The following is a 16,222-nucleotide window of genomic DNA, read 5'->3' as shown; positions in this document are numbered from 1 at the left end:
GGGATATGCTGATCTAATCTCATTGTGCTTCAGTTTGCAATAAATTACACAATTCATTTCCCCCATTTAGGTGAAGAAAATGACACCTCCAGGCACGCCTGGCCTCTCTGGGCGAAACAGCACACAGAAGCTATTTTATGGCGCCATTTAGCCAGCAAGCTTTCAGCCATCCAGGCCAACCTTCTCTCTCTCCCTCTGCTCTCCTTCCCCCCCCAAAAAATCGAAGCATAATCAAGGTGTATGTTTAGAAAATTTATTGTTATAATTTCCACCCATAATCTCCTCAATTTTCCTGCAGCCAGAATGACATAGATCATCATCTGAAAAAAAGGGGGAAAATGGATAGCAGTTTAAAATTTATCGGTCTTTGATTCTCAATTATAGGTGTTTATGACTTCATCCGTCTTCAGCCACCTCAGCCTTTTCCATTATGGTGGAATATTATTTGTACGGAATCCATTAAATTCACAAGGCAGGACTCTAATGGCGTGGGCTGCAGTGCTTTGCAGAGGGAAAAGTTTTTTGAAAGGTTAGCTTTAGCAAAAGCGCTGCTGTTATGACACCAGAAATTGCTTTATTGATGGGCTTCCTCAGAGCTGAGCATTTGGGCCATTTGTAATGGGGTCCATATCTCTATCTCCCCTCAGACACTGATGAGAAGCCACTGGTTCCTCAGCCCGATTACAGCACTGTAATGACACACGGTCAGAACGATTGGCCAAAGAACGCTCACACCTGGCTATACTGCACAAGGCATCACCTGTGTGCCTCTATATGTATGTGCCTGTGTGTGTGTGTGTGTGTGTGTGTGTGTGTGTGTGTGTGTGTGTGTGTGTGTGTGTGTGTGTGGTGTGTGTGTGTGTGCATGCGACTCCAGACAGGTGCTGCAAAGCCATTCCATGGATTCAGCCATGGCAGAAAGAATAAATGGAGTATTTAAGCTCTTGGATGGCACAAGCAAGACACAGATCATAGCATCAGATGTAGGACACTGATGGTCAGGGAACATATTGGAACACCTCTGTACCTGATTCACAAAGTGTTACATCATGTTGTTCCGAACCTGTAAGACTATCTTTCTTCAGTGGAACATAGAAGGAGATGTTAGGCAGAATGTTAACCTCAGTCACCATTCACTTTCATTGCATCGTTTTTTCAATAGCATCATTTTCCATATATAAAGGTTTTCAGTGGAATTTTATAAGAATGACCTAAACTTAGAGTGTCGACCTCAACAAGAAGTTATGAGCTAAGTTGGACAACCATGGTACTGATTGCCCACTAGTGATCCAGGTTTCTGGACTGATGTGAGACTACTTGTCGAGAGCCTCTTCTCACCCTCAAGTGACATTGTATTCTGTTCTTTTGTCACTGCATTCCCCAATGAGCATATAAAAGCAGCATAACTGATACTCAGCTAATCACGCTTTAACTCAGAGCCTGTAACTATCCCTCAGCCAATCAATATCTTCACCATGCCAATTAAGGTAGGCCAGATCAGGGCCAGGCCACAGTCAGTCCTTTACAACTTAAATGCCATGTTTAAATCTATTGTGTGTATTACAGTGGGACGAGCAGCCTGACCTTCACACTTTTAATGCCTCGTTTCAATAGTACCGGACATTAATGCACTGAAGGTGAGCATGCAGTGGTCATTTTGTTGAAGTCGGTTAAACAGACCAAGAGAGTTTAAATTGAAGGTTTAGTCTGAGTGCTAATCCTAGACAGTGTGCATAGATAGATCCATCCATCCATCTCAAATCTATGCCTATAGCCTAATAAATCTGGAGTTTTTTTTACTATTCTTTTTAACCAGATGGCAGTAGGCAATTGTTTAACCCTTAATAAACAGATTAAAATGCAACCATTTTTTAAAGTTGTTTAGTGAAGTCCGTTGATATTAGAATTCACATTACATGAATCGTCCAACATGCAATCACAAGAAGGTTTAGAATACCTCCTCGCCCATTTTTCACCGTGTAGTACTTTTCGATATTATACTCATGTCTTTTATCACAATTTCGACCAGACGAGAGAAACTCACAAGATATCAAAACAAAAATCTATATATAATACGTGGGCAATTACAGCGCAAAGTTAGCGGCTTCGGGTCATTGTCAGAGCGCGGTGCGCTTTTCTCATCTCGCGGGTCGTTAGACGATGATGGATGTAAACCTATAAAGTATCTAAACTGGACCTTTTAACAAACCATGAGCAATACTATCATTTCTTTAATAGAACCTGCTGACCGTGTCATTCCGTTGTGCCATTCGTCATTTTCCTGGTGAAATAATCAATAACTACACGCTCTGAAATAAATAATCTAAAAGTCAGGGAACATTAGGCTATATCATCCCACCAGGCAGAGAGACACAAAGAGCCGAGACGATGACTAATATGAAACAGCTATTCATACATGGCACAAACCCCCAATAAAGGCATGCACTGAACCTTGATTCTAATAGCCTATATGTGCGTAACGTCCATCATTCAGATCAATCTCTTTGTGTGTGAACCATTTCTGTGGTGTAATTATTGAAACTAAGGCCTTCCTTTGACCCTCTAACTACTACTGAGTAATGAGTGCTAATAAAACATTTGGCTGATTATTTTCATCAAGGTATTTAGAAGATTTCACTAAACGACATTTTGTGATTTTAATTAAAATCTTCTTTTTTCATTTAAGATAATCTTGTAGACTATATAAATGAATGACTATTATAATACAAAAATATATTAAAATGTATTAATGTAATGAAAACTTGCAATATATTAAAAGTGTAGATTACATTGTCATCTCTTTATCTGAATATGTTTATTGATTCTGTCTAACACCTGATGGCGCTATAGGGAACGATGAAACACACCGTCGAATAAAGATTGTTGCATGTTTTTCTTTTCTAGTGTTGTAATTTTAGTCCATGCGTTGTGTGTGATAATTTATGTATTTTTCAAACTATTGTGTATGACCGACGTGCTGACGGGATGATATCTTCACAAAACCATGATCTTTTGACATGACAATGAGACAATTTCTGACAAAAAGACTAATCCTTAACGCACCTGTTGAGCGAAGCCATTTACATAAATGAAACACACTTGGCCTCCCGAAAGCATTGGTCTGTTGTTTCGTGTCTCCACGAAACGAGACAAATTTGGTGTGCCTGCTAGAAGATATTTAATAAGAGATAATAGTAATATAATAACCAACTAATAACAATCAAATGTGATAGCAGTTCTGATTAAATTTGAACTTTCCCACTTTTACACAAGAAATACATTATTATTAATAATGATATTAAAACATAATTGACAACTTCATGTAGGTTTACTACAGGTCGAGAACACGCGCACGGTTTTCCATTATTGTTTTTTCTTGAGGTGACAGTAGTTTGACAGTTATATGGATTGCAGTCTGCTTGAAAGCCTGCAGTAATTCTTTATTACCCGTAGAGGACGCTCTCACCTCGTTCAATCATTGACTTGTGGCTTTCAGTTCAGTCTTGTAAATTATGGGATAAATATAATCATCATCATGATCGCACAACTCCACACAAACGTTTTTGATTAAACGGGGTAAATAATTGGCTTAAGGTAGGAGTAGGCCTACTGGCAGGTCAAGAACACGTGCACAGTTTTCCCAGTATGTTTATCTTGAAGTGACAAGTTTTGTATCCAAAACAAGTCATCTCGAATCACTGAATCTGACAACATGACAATTATTATAATTTTTTTTAAGATTGTTGAACTGAAAAAAGACATGCATCTAGTAAAGTCCAGTGGACTTTTACCGAACGCTGAAACTAGCAGAACTTTTTGAAACTATCGAAAAATCCTTAAAAAATTGGGCAGTGAGCAGAATGCAAGAAACATAACTAAAAAGCAAACGTTATTAATGATCGCAATAAAAACATGTATAGTTGAATTTTATATTTGTATACATTTATGTGTATTAAAACCACAACATTAAAACCACCTTCGTAATATAGGTCCGCCTCATGCTGCCAAAACACCGCCAACCCGCATCTCAGGATTGCATTCTGAGATACTATTCTTCTCACCACAATTGTAAAGAGTGGTTATCTGAGTTACCATAGACTTTGTAAGTTCGAAAAAGTTTGGCCAATCTCTGTTGATCTCATCTTGACCGAATATATATATATATATATATATTTCCATTTTATTTATTTATGTTTCGCAAAAAAAATATAAAAAAAATCATTTATATTATTTAGTGCAATCCACTTCCCTGGCTCTAACTGACAATTTACGTATGTCTCAATGTGTTATCAGACCAAATATTGGAATACTCAAAAACGTCAACTTTGACTTTGCAATGATCATGGCCTAAACCAAACCACATTTTCGTTATGCTTTCATCACAGCAACGCTTGAACTAAATCCGTGTTCCTTTGTGTTAATGGTCCGTCCTCATTTGCCACCTAATTGGACTATATGAGACCAATAACAGGGGAGAATTCTCAGCCCAGCATCTAACGCGAAGCTTCTGGGAGGCCCCTCCTCTCTGTCCACTTCCCATTTTTCCCTTCATCCCATTTGCTATTGTACGTGCCCAATCGCCGTATACTTTCTGCATTTAACTCGGGTGACATTTTTATTTCATCATTAGCATCTGGCGCCAGACGGACGCGGTGAGCATCATTTTCACCAAAGGAACTCTCGGAAGATGATCAGCAAGATTAATATTGTTTATTTCGCCCCGTATTATTGTCTTTCCTTTTAACGGCAGCGCTGACTGCGTAAACAACAGCATTTCATTTCCAACTACTGGAGCAGTTTACCAAGGACCTTCAAACTGTCAACAGTTTTTTCTTTAATATTTCCCCCCAAAGATTTTACACGGTGGTCAAAAAAATATTAGATCCCCGAATTTTAAATCAACATGCCCGAAACAACCCAGGAAACGTGTGCTTCAGCGAAAGACTCTCCATTTTTCATTAAAAATCTTCTCAATTCTGACAGTAAGCCATCAAAGCCGAAGCCTATTTTGGCATCAACTAAAGCAGGACTTGATGGCAGCTTCTCGCTGTCTCATTTTGGGGAATTGAACTTTCCTCGCTTCGAGTTGCCGACCCAGCGCTTTGCTTTACCGGCTTATCTCGAGCGCGCCTCTGCATGGTGGTACCCGTACACACTCAGTGCATCTGCACATCTCCACAGAACAGAAGGTAAGCTTTGATCCCTCAAACTGTTTCTTTAGCATCGCTTCAAATTTGGCTGTAGAGTATGTGTTGGTTTGCTATGAATTTTTTATTAAGGATAGCGTGATTCTGCTCGCATATGATATTGCTAAGAACAGTGTCTGCTCTGCTCTAGTCTTTTTGATTATAGGTCTTTTTAAGCGAAATAAACAGGCAACAGTGTGCATAAACTGCCTTATTTATATTTATTTTTTAAATGAAAATGAGTGTGTTCGCACTGTTAAAACCCGTAGATGTCTGGAAACATTGAGATAGGACAGCCAAAAGAGTTTACACTGTCAGACGCGAGTTGGCGTCTGTGAAACTTGAAACGAATATGTTTTTGGGGGAAAAAATAATGCTAATTTGAGCTCTCTTATTGTAGCAGCACAGAAAGCAAGGGACTCGTCTCCGACCACAGGCACCGACCGAGATTCACCTGAGCTCGTGCTCAAATCCGAGCCGGACGCCAAAGACGATGACGACGATAACAAAAGTGGAGACGAGATTGTCCTCGAGGAGAGCGACACCGAAGAGCCTAAAAAAGAAGGCTGCGTGGACGACTGGAAGAAGAGTGACGACGACGCGGACAAGAAACCTTGCCGGAAAAAGAAAACCCGTACGGTGTTCTCGCGGAGTCAGGTGTTTCAGCTGGAGTCCACCTTCGACATGAAACGCTACCTCAGCAGCTCGGAGCGCGCGGGCCTGGCTGCCTCGCTTCACCTCACAGAGACTCAAGTCAAAATCTGGTTTCAGAACCGCAGGAACAAGTGGAAACGTCAACTGGCAGCTGAGCTGGAGGCGGCTAATTTGAGTCACGCGGCTGCGCAAAGGATTGTGAGAGTACCCATCCTGTATCACGAGAACTCGGCCTCTGAAAGCTCCAACACACCGGGCAACGTGTCCGTAAGCCAGCCGCTGCTCACTTTCCCTCATCCGGTTTACTACTCTCATCCCATCGTCACCTCAGTGCCTCTCCTCAGACCGGTTTGAGAGAAAGAGAGATGTCTTTTTCTATGTAACTATGTAACTAATACCGTTTCACAAAGACTTGAAAGAGAGAGAGTGAGAGAGATAGAAGCGGGAAATGAAACCAAGAGACAGAGCTATTTTTGTTTAGAAAATAATTTAAAAAAGAAAAGAAAAAAAATTACAAAGACGGACTATCATGCATTTGAGCCCTACATTTTTGTTTTGAAACTTCTAAAAATATACATAAACTACACAGAAAAGGGTTGTTTAGGGGCCTACATTTCTAATGTTGATGTTGATGATGAATTATAATGACTTCGTTAATTTACTATCGTCATTATTATTATTATTATTACTACTTATTCATATAAAGTATATAAATATAATTGACAATTCAACTTGACACGTCAAAGAAAAGTGTTTATACACATGGTTTAGTTACTTTTTAGCACTGAAAAATACCACACAGCTCTGAACATTGTTGTGCAATACTACTGTGTATGAACTCTACATTTTGGCAACAGATTCTTTTTTAAAACGTTTATTTCAGACCCCTTTTCTCGTAAGCCACCTGCTATTAGGTTGAGAAGGTAACCCGCTGAAAACGATTTTGTGTTCTTGGTCCCGTGCGCTCAGTGGACAATCAAAAGCTATATCTGATGATTTGACAGGAAATAAAGTTGGACTAAAGACACATACACACAGAGTGAAAAACTTTTACTTTTTATCTATATTATTTACAGATTTATATGTACAGATATAACGAACCAAATGAGGAAAGGTGTATTTTGTACAGTAATATCTTTTCTTTTTTCTTTCTTTTTTTACACTGTATTGCTGAATTGCTGTTGTGAAATAAACGAAAACTATAAAAGTAATGTCTTGAGTTACTAACCTGACTGCTATGTTGAGGCGAATAGCTAGGAGGCTACGTTGTTGTCTTAATATTTAGTAGTAATTAATAATAAACATGGACACACTGCATGACTGATACATTAGAGAGTAGTGATAAGATACAGGATACAGGATTAGATGCTGCCTAAATAAAATAGGCAGTGTATAGGCAAGTTAAGAAATCAGCTCCCGGACAATAGCCTACTTAGAAGACAAATGTATTTATTTATTTTGTTTAATTGTACAGAGGCAATTCTAGTCATTTCAAATACAACGAAATAGGGCTAAAGTGGTGTAGCCTAAATAGTTTAATACGTTTATAATTGTTTGTTTAATTTAATAATTATGTGGGCCAATTAGATTTATAAATACAATTTGTAACATTTTTTTCGATTTAATCACTTATAATTTATTTATCATTTTGAAAATATCCTCTTATTTTAAACAATTTAACGAGGTATCATCGGGGTGTGTGAATAAATACCGAGTGAATTACAAGGCGAAGACGGTAATATAATAAACATTCTAATTTAATAAAATATCTTGTTGAATATTAAATTGTATGTAATCTTTTTGGTTTAGAGGAAGCTAATTGAACCTTGATGCAAACCCGGAAACACTCCTGCTTCAAAAAGCTTAACCACTCATTACCACCTGAATTACAAGCAGGTGCACCTTTAAATCTGCAAGCGACGCTTTGCAAAATGGCGTTGTCAATAAGACAGTATAATTATCGGTGAGAGAGAGTTTGCGGAATTACATTAAGAGTATTACTGCTCGTTGTGCGTGTGTGTGCGCGCGCGTGCGGAGAGAGAGAGAGATAGAGAGAGAAAGACTAGAGTGAAAACAGTATTTATTTTGTATGTGTTGTATGAGTGTACAATGTGGTCAAACACAAATATGTAATGCATAATCAATCATGTCAAATACAAAATTAAAAGAGGAATCAATTTGACTACAGACTGTTATACCTACACCAAAAATATATTAAGATTTTTACAGATAGTTTCATTAGATTAATTTAAATATGCTTATCCTTTCCAAATTATAAACGGAGTTCAATTAAAACAAACAGTTTCTTTGCCTTTTACAAAACTGTATCTATTGGTTAAAACGTGCGGATTGTGTCTAAGTTTTTAAATGTTATACTCCTCATTAAGTTTAATTAATGAAGTTTAATTAATTAATTGGGAAATTTATGATCAATTCATTATCTGTATTATTTAAATATTACTCAGTGTATTAATTTATTATGATCTTAACCTCAGTTGAAGAGGTTTACAACAACAACTGTAGTGGTAGTAGGGGTAGTAATAGCATAATAATAATAATAATAATAATAGGCTAATAATAATAACAATAACATACCCAATTACTATGAATTATTAGTATTGTTGAACACTCTACTAATATAAACAAACCAACCTTTTGTAAACAACATTATTTAACATTAACTTATTAACAATATTTTATTAGCCTCATCTTGTTTACTGTTAAGTTCAACATAGGCCTACTAATAATACATTTTTACATTAAAGGTTACATTAAAATTATTTAATGCATTATTATCTAACAACTTAAAACTTTCATAAATTAACATTATGCAAAATTAATGAATGCTGCGAAAATATATAAAAATGTATCGTTCATTAGTTCATAATAACTCATGCATTTACTAATGTGTAAAGGGTTACCAATAATAATAATGATAATAATAATAATATACTCTCGTGTGTGGCTGCTTCAGCTTAGTTAAAATATAGAACCATTACATTTCATATATTTGTGCGATATAGATTATGTCCCAACAGTTATGTAAAAGTATAGCCTACAGGCAACGTGCAGGTCTATATTGTCGGTCATTTGAACATAATCGTTACAAAAACTAAATGACCTACTGCATTAAACAGGGGGCCAAAAACGAGAGAACTTTAATATGGGTCATTCTGGCTCATCGACAAGCATCGGCCCTTCTATTGCGCTCTTCCTCTCTAATGTCGAAATCAACTCGCGGCGTTGGGTGTAAGCACTCAGCCAGGAGCACATTCAAATAGAGCCGCCTAATCATAACTCCCGTATTGATGGATAATATAATGCAAGCCCATTACGGTGAATTAATAGATCGCAGAGGAATTATTGCCTGTCGAGTATTGATCGGGTAATGTCTGTAAAATATTGTTTCAAATCAAGGGCATTGTTAACAGTTTTTTTTTTTTTTCACTTATGGTTAACTGATGACCTTGATCCACTGTCAAAAAAAAAAAAAATATATATATATATATATATATATATATCACTCGATAATTTCCATTTGACCATATGTTTATGTTAAGAAGGGATGTGAGGGTAAAAACAGATAAAATTATCTCTGATAGCAGCCCATTAACAGGAAGCTGATAAGTGGGTTTAAATGGTGAACACATACACTGTATATTAACATAACTGGGAAACTGCTTTTGGAGGTATTTAAACAATCCTCACTCCCTCTATCATTATTACTATTATAAGCTAATTGTATTATTATTTTTCTTTATGAATTTGATAGGGTTGTCAGCTCATCAAAGCTAAAGCTGACGGAACGGTGATTGGACAATTTCGATAAAACAAAATACGTTTAGCCAGCCTAACATTTTCAGTCGCAAAGGATAACAGATAACTCACTGCGTCACAGGATGAGACTGACAAAATGGACTATCATCTTCTCTATTGAATTATCTTTGGCTGTGTCGGGGAAATTTTTTTTTCAGTGCTCTGACTGCAAAGTACATTTACCTACATACACGAGAACGTGAAATCGGGCCTATTTGTTTAAATACATTTTTTTTTTTTTAAATGTCATTCAAGAAAAGTGTTCTTTTTGTCCCAACTTTCCTATTTGCCTTTGTGATTCAAAGCGAGCATCAGATTTTCATCAAAGTTATATTAAGTGAAACATAAGTTGCGGGGCAGTCTCTGATTGAAACAGTTTAAATTTTAATTGTGTTTTTAATTTGACATATAGTTGCAGAGAGGAATGACACCACAACGCCGAGGGGCGGTCGATTCGCTTAATTTCTCCCTCAGGGATTGATGAGTATATCAGAGCAGTAGATTGGAAACCCATTAAGACTCAACGGTTTGGTTGTTAATTGGATCTTGATGAATAGAAGCCCTTGGTTGAACTATACTGATCCAATCTTCTTGACTTTCTGTTTTCCAATAAATTACCCAATTCATTTCCCAGCCGTAGATTACATAAATTGTACACCTCCAGGGCTTGAGCCTCCTCTCTCTCTCTCTCTCTCTCTCTCTCTCTCTCTCTCTCTCTCGCTCGCTCGCTCTCTCTCTCTCTCTCGCTCTCTCTCTCGCTCTCTCTCTAGAACCATTTGAGAAAAAATAAAAGTATCATGAATGAAAATCGAAACATAATCAGCGTTTATACATAGAACATTTATTGATATCATTTTCTCTGGTAATTTCCTAATCTTAAAGTTGGACACGCCATATATCATAATAGCTACACGTGTAAATGGCCCTTTGTTTAATATTTATCGAAGCTTGATTTTCAGATCAAAGGCACCCATGACTTCATCTGTCTTTCTTGCTTAAAGCATTCTTGCCAGAGCCCGTTATATGTTCGGTCATTACTGTCTGCTCTATGCTGCGCTGTCTGACAGCACGTGCAAAACCCCTGTTCTGCCTGAGCTGAAAGATCTTTGCCTTTATGAACTCGAGACAAATTGTGCCATAAACGTTGGATGTCTTGGTGCTTCATATAGATAACACTGATCAGTGTGCCATCACAGGCAGTTAAAGAAATAAAACTGAAAAACCCCCTTGTATATTTTAACGTTTAAAGGAATATTCCTTGGATAAATACAGTAAAAGTTAAGCCAAATCGATAGCATGTGTGGGATCATGTTGATTGCCACAATTTTTTGCCTCGAGTTATCCTTTTTTTTTGGTAATCAACATAATGCAACAAATACTGTCGAATGAGTTTTATTGTATTTAACCCAGCATATTCCTTTAACAGAGCAATACAAATGCTCTATTGGCCTATATATCAGGCTACCACATTTACCTCTAAACACGTAGAAAATAATACTGGAAGATGTATACTTTTATGGTGTATTGTTTTTGTTTAATATCTAAATGGCCTCTAAGCCATCCAGACTCGGTTGACAGGCGCTGCGTATGAAACCGGCTCTTTAACGATCAGTGCAGATTTCACGCCTTATGTGAATGCGCCATAAATCGTTGGGCCGCTGTGAACTAGACCCTCATATTTTATGCAATAAATGACTATATGTGGGCATATGGTCTCTTTAACAACCGTTCCAAACAGAGTTGCAGATTGTGACAGTTCAACCACATCGTTTCTATCATCGTGTACATTTAGTTCAAGCGTCGTAGCCAACTTTTAGGGCTTAATACCAAAGTCATATTGTTAGATTTTTGTTCTAGCCACATATAGGCTTCACTGTAAATGAGAACACATGGAAAAATACTTTAAAAATATTTAACAATAACAATAATAGTAATAAAATGCAAAAATATTTTACACTTGCGGCTATTCATCACTGGTATAGCCCAGTTTGTCTGGTTTGGAGACCCATGTGTGCGTGGCATTACGGCCGACCTTTGAAATTTGTAGTCGGGGTCGCTCAACCCTGGCTCCCTCTGCTCCATTAGGTGTCCGCGTGCTGTCACCACGACAAAGCCAAAGCATTTGTTAAGTGTCGCCAGCCTTTAGAAAACGCTAACGAGAGCTAATGTGGCAGAGCCACAGCTGCCCTCAAGACACGAGTCAGGGGTGGCGTGCGCGCACACGCCCCAATCAATTAGTCAATCAATTAAACTGGGCCCTACCAGCGCGAGTCGGCCCACAGAGGCAGTAGATTAGCCCACCATAATGATCAAATTAATTCTTAAACGGAGATAATGGACGTGGAACGAGTTTATTATTTTCAAGAAAAATGAGATAGGATCCATTATTAGGTCTTAGACTGTGCGTTAGATTATTTGATCAATTTGCCATTTATAGCACAAGACTAGTGGAATTTAAAACGACTGTTTAATAAGATATATGATTTTGAACTAAACCATGGATTCAGATGATTTGTGAATATGAGGTTGGACCGGTCTCTGTAGAGTTTATTGTTGGTTATTGATGTGCTTGAACTTGAGATCTCTGAGCATACTCGTTTGGCGAACAAAGAACACTTCTATGAGTTAACAGCATGGCCGCCTGTGCAGTGAGTTTGTGTCAGAAATCACAGTCTTGTAAATCTATTTTAAAAGTGCTTTTAGAACAGTTCAGCTCTAGCTGAACTGCATGGTCAAATGTTGTGACAACACGACATACAATGATGCATCAAAGTGAAAGTTTTGTAAAGATTTTTACAATAAATCTGTTAAGGAAATCTGTTTACATATCTCAGTTGACAAATCTTCCAATATATTGTATATAGGAAATATAAAATCACAAGATGTGATCTGTAGGCTATAATGTTTTTTAAATGTATAAATTAATAGGCCTAATTGTGTTAATAATTAAAAATAAAAAAATAAAAAATTATATATATATATGATATTATTAGAAACAATAATAATCACAATTTATCAAACTGTAAAATTAGAAGCACGTAATGACAATGAATAATTATATATCGAGTAGTATACAGAAAGCTAGAATAAAGATGGTTGTATCAGTAATTTCTCCTTCCAATGATAACGTCCGTCATGCATTAACACATTTTACGAGATTTTTAAGAGAAAACCCTTAATAATATTGAACATCGTGCAACTAAATGGTGAAAAGTACACAAATGTTTTGCACAGTTAATCACCATCGGGCGTTCAGCGCTTATCTTGAGCCCTTAAGGAACTCAACACTTTATTCAATTTGAAATTTCCGGGTGCGCATTGAGCGCGTGATTGGCCAGCGCCGGTCTTACCTTCATGCAAATGAGGGCACGTTCCACCCGCTTTTAGACCAGAGCTCGCGGAAGTGGAGAGGAATGCATTCGAACACTTTTGAGCACCACGAAAAACAACTTTTTTTTAAACGTCCCAACAGCTTTAAAGAACCCTTTTCAAATGTCAAGACAAACATTCTCTACGTAGTGGAATTTATTACCGCAGTGGCGTTTTATCAATTTTAGAACATTTTCAAACTGTTATGAGGCGAGAATGAATAATTCGGAGGACAGCGGAAGCAAGTGTTCGCCTGCCCCCATTTCAAACTTTACGATCCAGTCCATTCTGGGCACTTCCAACGAGGGAGTCCGGTCATCTGGAAAGGACGGTCCAAAAGCCCAGCCTAGGAAGCGGACGCTGTCCGTGTCATCGGAGGACGACTGCAGCGCCGGAGAGGACTCGGGCGACTGCTACTCTGAGTCCGGCGTACCGGAGACCTGCAACCCACACCAGCCTTTGAACTTCTCCATCCTCGGTAAGTGACATCGAAACTCCTCCAGTGTCATTCTACTATCATTTTGAGACAATCGTGGTCAGTATTGGACTCCCGATCATATTGTATAGTAAGGAAGTCGCTTTCCCAAAAAACGTCTCACTTTAGAAGCAGTAAGTACAAAAAACACGGGGTTGTTTTTGTCATCATGTCCCCATTGCCACCACTGAATAAAACCACAGTAGTGTTTTTATCCACCATATTATCGCGCCTCGGTGAACAGGGGAAAGGTCAAATAATTAACAGCGTGTTTTCTCCAACATCCTGAATTTAATCGAGTCTGCTAATTGATTATGCCGCTTTCAAAGGCAACGCTGCATTCGTCAATTGAGAGTTAAATGTAACGCGATTTAATTAATATCCCGCACCAGTGCTAGTCGTATTGTTTATTTATCAGGGCACTTGTAACCTTTCAACAGTCGATCAAACAGTCAGAGTTCACATTTAATGAACTCTTGTGTAAAGTATCGAGTAATGGCGATGGTTTGCCAACTAGGGGGGAAAAAACACGGAGTGAATTTGATGAAGGACGAATATTCAAAGCACATTTTTTTTTGTACCACACTAAAAATAAACAAGACATCAACCATTAATTGAATTCACTAATGCAGACAAATTAGTTTAAGTGGCATGTGGATATTGTTCACTGATGTAGTCTGAACGAAAGCAGGCAGCATTTTAATGGTTGTTATTCTTCAAGCACAATTTGATATATATATATATAGGCCTATATATATATTCTTTTTATTATTGCATTGGTTGCAGGTGCCACTAAAGGACTTCTACCTGTGCATGATGGGTTAGACCGCCGGCCGCATTTGACACCATCCATTCTACCGGATTACAAAGAGGAGCGAGCATGTAGCCAGATGTCTCCCGTTTCTGAAGACAGACAACGAGACGGCCCGGACAAACAGAGCAGCTCCGCCAAAAAGAAGACGCGCACTGTTTTTTCTCGGAGTCAGGTTTACCAACTAGAGTCCACATTCGATATGAAACGCTACTTGAGCAGCTCCGAGAGAGCCTGTCTCGCCTCCAGCCTCCAGTTAACGGAGACACAAGTGAAAACGTGGTTTCAGAACCGACGAAACAAATGGAAACGGCAGCTCTCTGCAGAACTGGAAGCTGCGAACATGGCGCACGCATCGGCGCAGACTTTGGTTGGGATGCCCCTCGTTTTTAGAGAAAATTCGTTGCTCCGGGTGCCAGTGCCGAGGTCCATCGCTTTTCCAACTCCCCTGTATTACCCGGGAAATAATTTACCAGCTTTACCGTTATACAATCTTTACAATAAGATTGAATATTAACTCTTGTGCACAACGAATGTTCCTCTATAAAGGATGACACACTATTAAAACGTACAAAAACACCAATTTACATATGTTTGGCAAAATCATTTCTATTTATACCTCTTTATTTGGTGGAAAAAAATATATTTCTTATTATGCAGCAATTATACGAGTCTATGTGTAAAACATGAAAGCAACACGTTTCTGTACATATCATATAAAATACACCATGTGTATATCATAATGATCATTTTGTACTTTGTTTTACATTTCTGTTCACTATTAACCCGTTTGAAACAGTATGAGGAGTGAAAAAGATTGAAATAAAAGTGTAATCATTCGATCACTGTCTCTAAAATGAAAACGAACGAGGTTTGGAGAAGAACCCTAGTTCATAATACTATTACTAATAAAAATAATTTGTCAAAGGCTATATTACTCTATAAAATCATCTATCAATGCAGTGTATCGATTCAGGTACATTGTCAAAACAGTTTCATTCATTTTAGTAATTTTGATATATTAAGCCTGGCATTTATACGTTTGCTGGATTAGTTGCAGTCTGTTTGAATAATAATATTCCTTAAATTATGATATATAAATAAATTTAAATAAAATTTCAAAAAAATGCATAGCAGCAATAAAACTTTAAAAAGACTCCATTCTAATTTTGAAGTGATGCCCCTTCCTCTAAACAAACACAAGTTTTAATGCTTCTGACCTGATTTTTTTTTGCATATTTTTAGCAGCTAAAAATCACAATAGAAGAAGGCCTACATTAAGCTTTGATTAAGTAATTGAACATTATTTAAAGCAAATGCATATTCCATAAAATTATTATCTTTATGGGTTAAGAAGATTATTATGGAAATATATAGGCTACCTATTTCTCAAAGAACACGGCAGACACGCATACATTGAGGTTGAGATTGACTAACAAAAATATATGGACTAGGTAGGCTATATATACAGAACACTGTCAGTGCTTCTTGACAGTGTTCTGTGTGCTCATCAGACATGCCACTATAGCTGAAGACAAACGTCTAGTTTGTGTAACAGTGACACTGGGTCATGTAAAGTGTCCCTAGTTGATGCTTTCGCAATTAGGGATAATTACATGTTCCTTGTCACACGAACACGCATTCAAACATACTCTGAGACAAGCGGGACGTCAAAAGCGCAGTGGTGCCTCAGAGAATCCGCAGTCAAGAATGACTGCTCGCGGTGCAATCTGATAAGACTCACCCGCTGTCAAATTACAAAGGGTGTAGTGGTGTCACGTTGCACTGATTCCATGTTCTCTACACCGGCCAAGGAGAAAGTTCATTATCAACACACACAGGGGCACTCTTTCCAACATAAAAACAGATGACAATACAGCACTTTGAATGGAATGTCACCCCTCCAAATAT

The 16,222-nt window shown here is 37.8% G+C and overlaps 2 protein-coding genes across 2 annotated transcripts; both read left to right on the top strand.

The window, feature by feature from the left end:
- Positions 1 to 4,650: 4,650 nt before the first annotated feature.
- LOC127662767 (homeobox protein HMX3-like) lies at positions 4,651 to 7,029 on the top strand. Its single transcript, XM_052154071.1, has 2 exons — positions 4,651 to 5,189; positions 5,587 to 7,029. The coding sequence occupies exons 1-2, from the start codon at positions 4,904 to 4,906 to the stop codon at positions 6,192 to 6,194; spliced, it is 894 nt and encodes a 297-aa protein (XP_052010031.1). The 5' UTR covers positions 4,651 to 4,903; the 3' UTR covers positions 6,195 to 7,029.
- A 6,072-nt stretch (positions 7,030 to 13,101) lies between these two features.
- LOC127662846 (homeobox protein HMX2-like) lies at positions 13,102 to 15,115 on the top strand. The gene is made up of 2 exons (XM_052154221.1): positions 13,102 to 13,503; positions 14,287 to 15,115. Exons 1-2 carry the CDS (start codon positions 13,242 to 13,244, stop codon positions 14,826 to 14,828), a joined length of 804 nt encoding a protein of 267 aa, XP_052010181.1. The 5' UTR covers positions 13,102 to 13,241; the 3' UTR covers positions 14,829 to 15,115.
- Positions 15,116 to 16,222: the final 1,107 nt, after the last annotated feature.

The sequence above is a fragment of the Xyrauchen texanus genome, chromosome 22 (genome assembly GCF_025860055.1).
Source record: "Xyrauchen texanus isolate HMW12.3.18 chromosome 22, RBS_HiC_50CHRs, whole genome shotgun sequence".
Taxonomy (NCBI): domain Eukaryota; kingdom Metazoa; phylum Chordata; class Actinopteri; order Cypriniformes; family Catostomidae; genus Xyrauchen; species Xyrauchen texanus.
The sequence above is the reverse complement of the archived record's forward strand: the minus strand, read 5'-3'. Positions and strand labels throughout refer to the sequence as shown.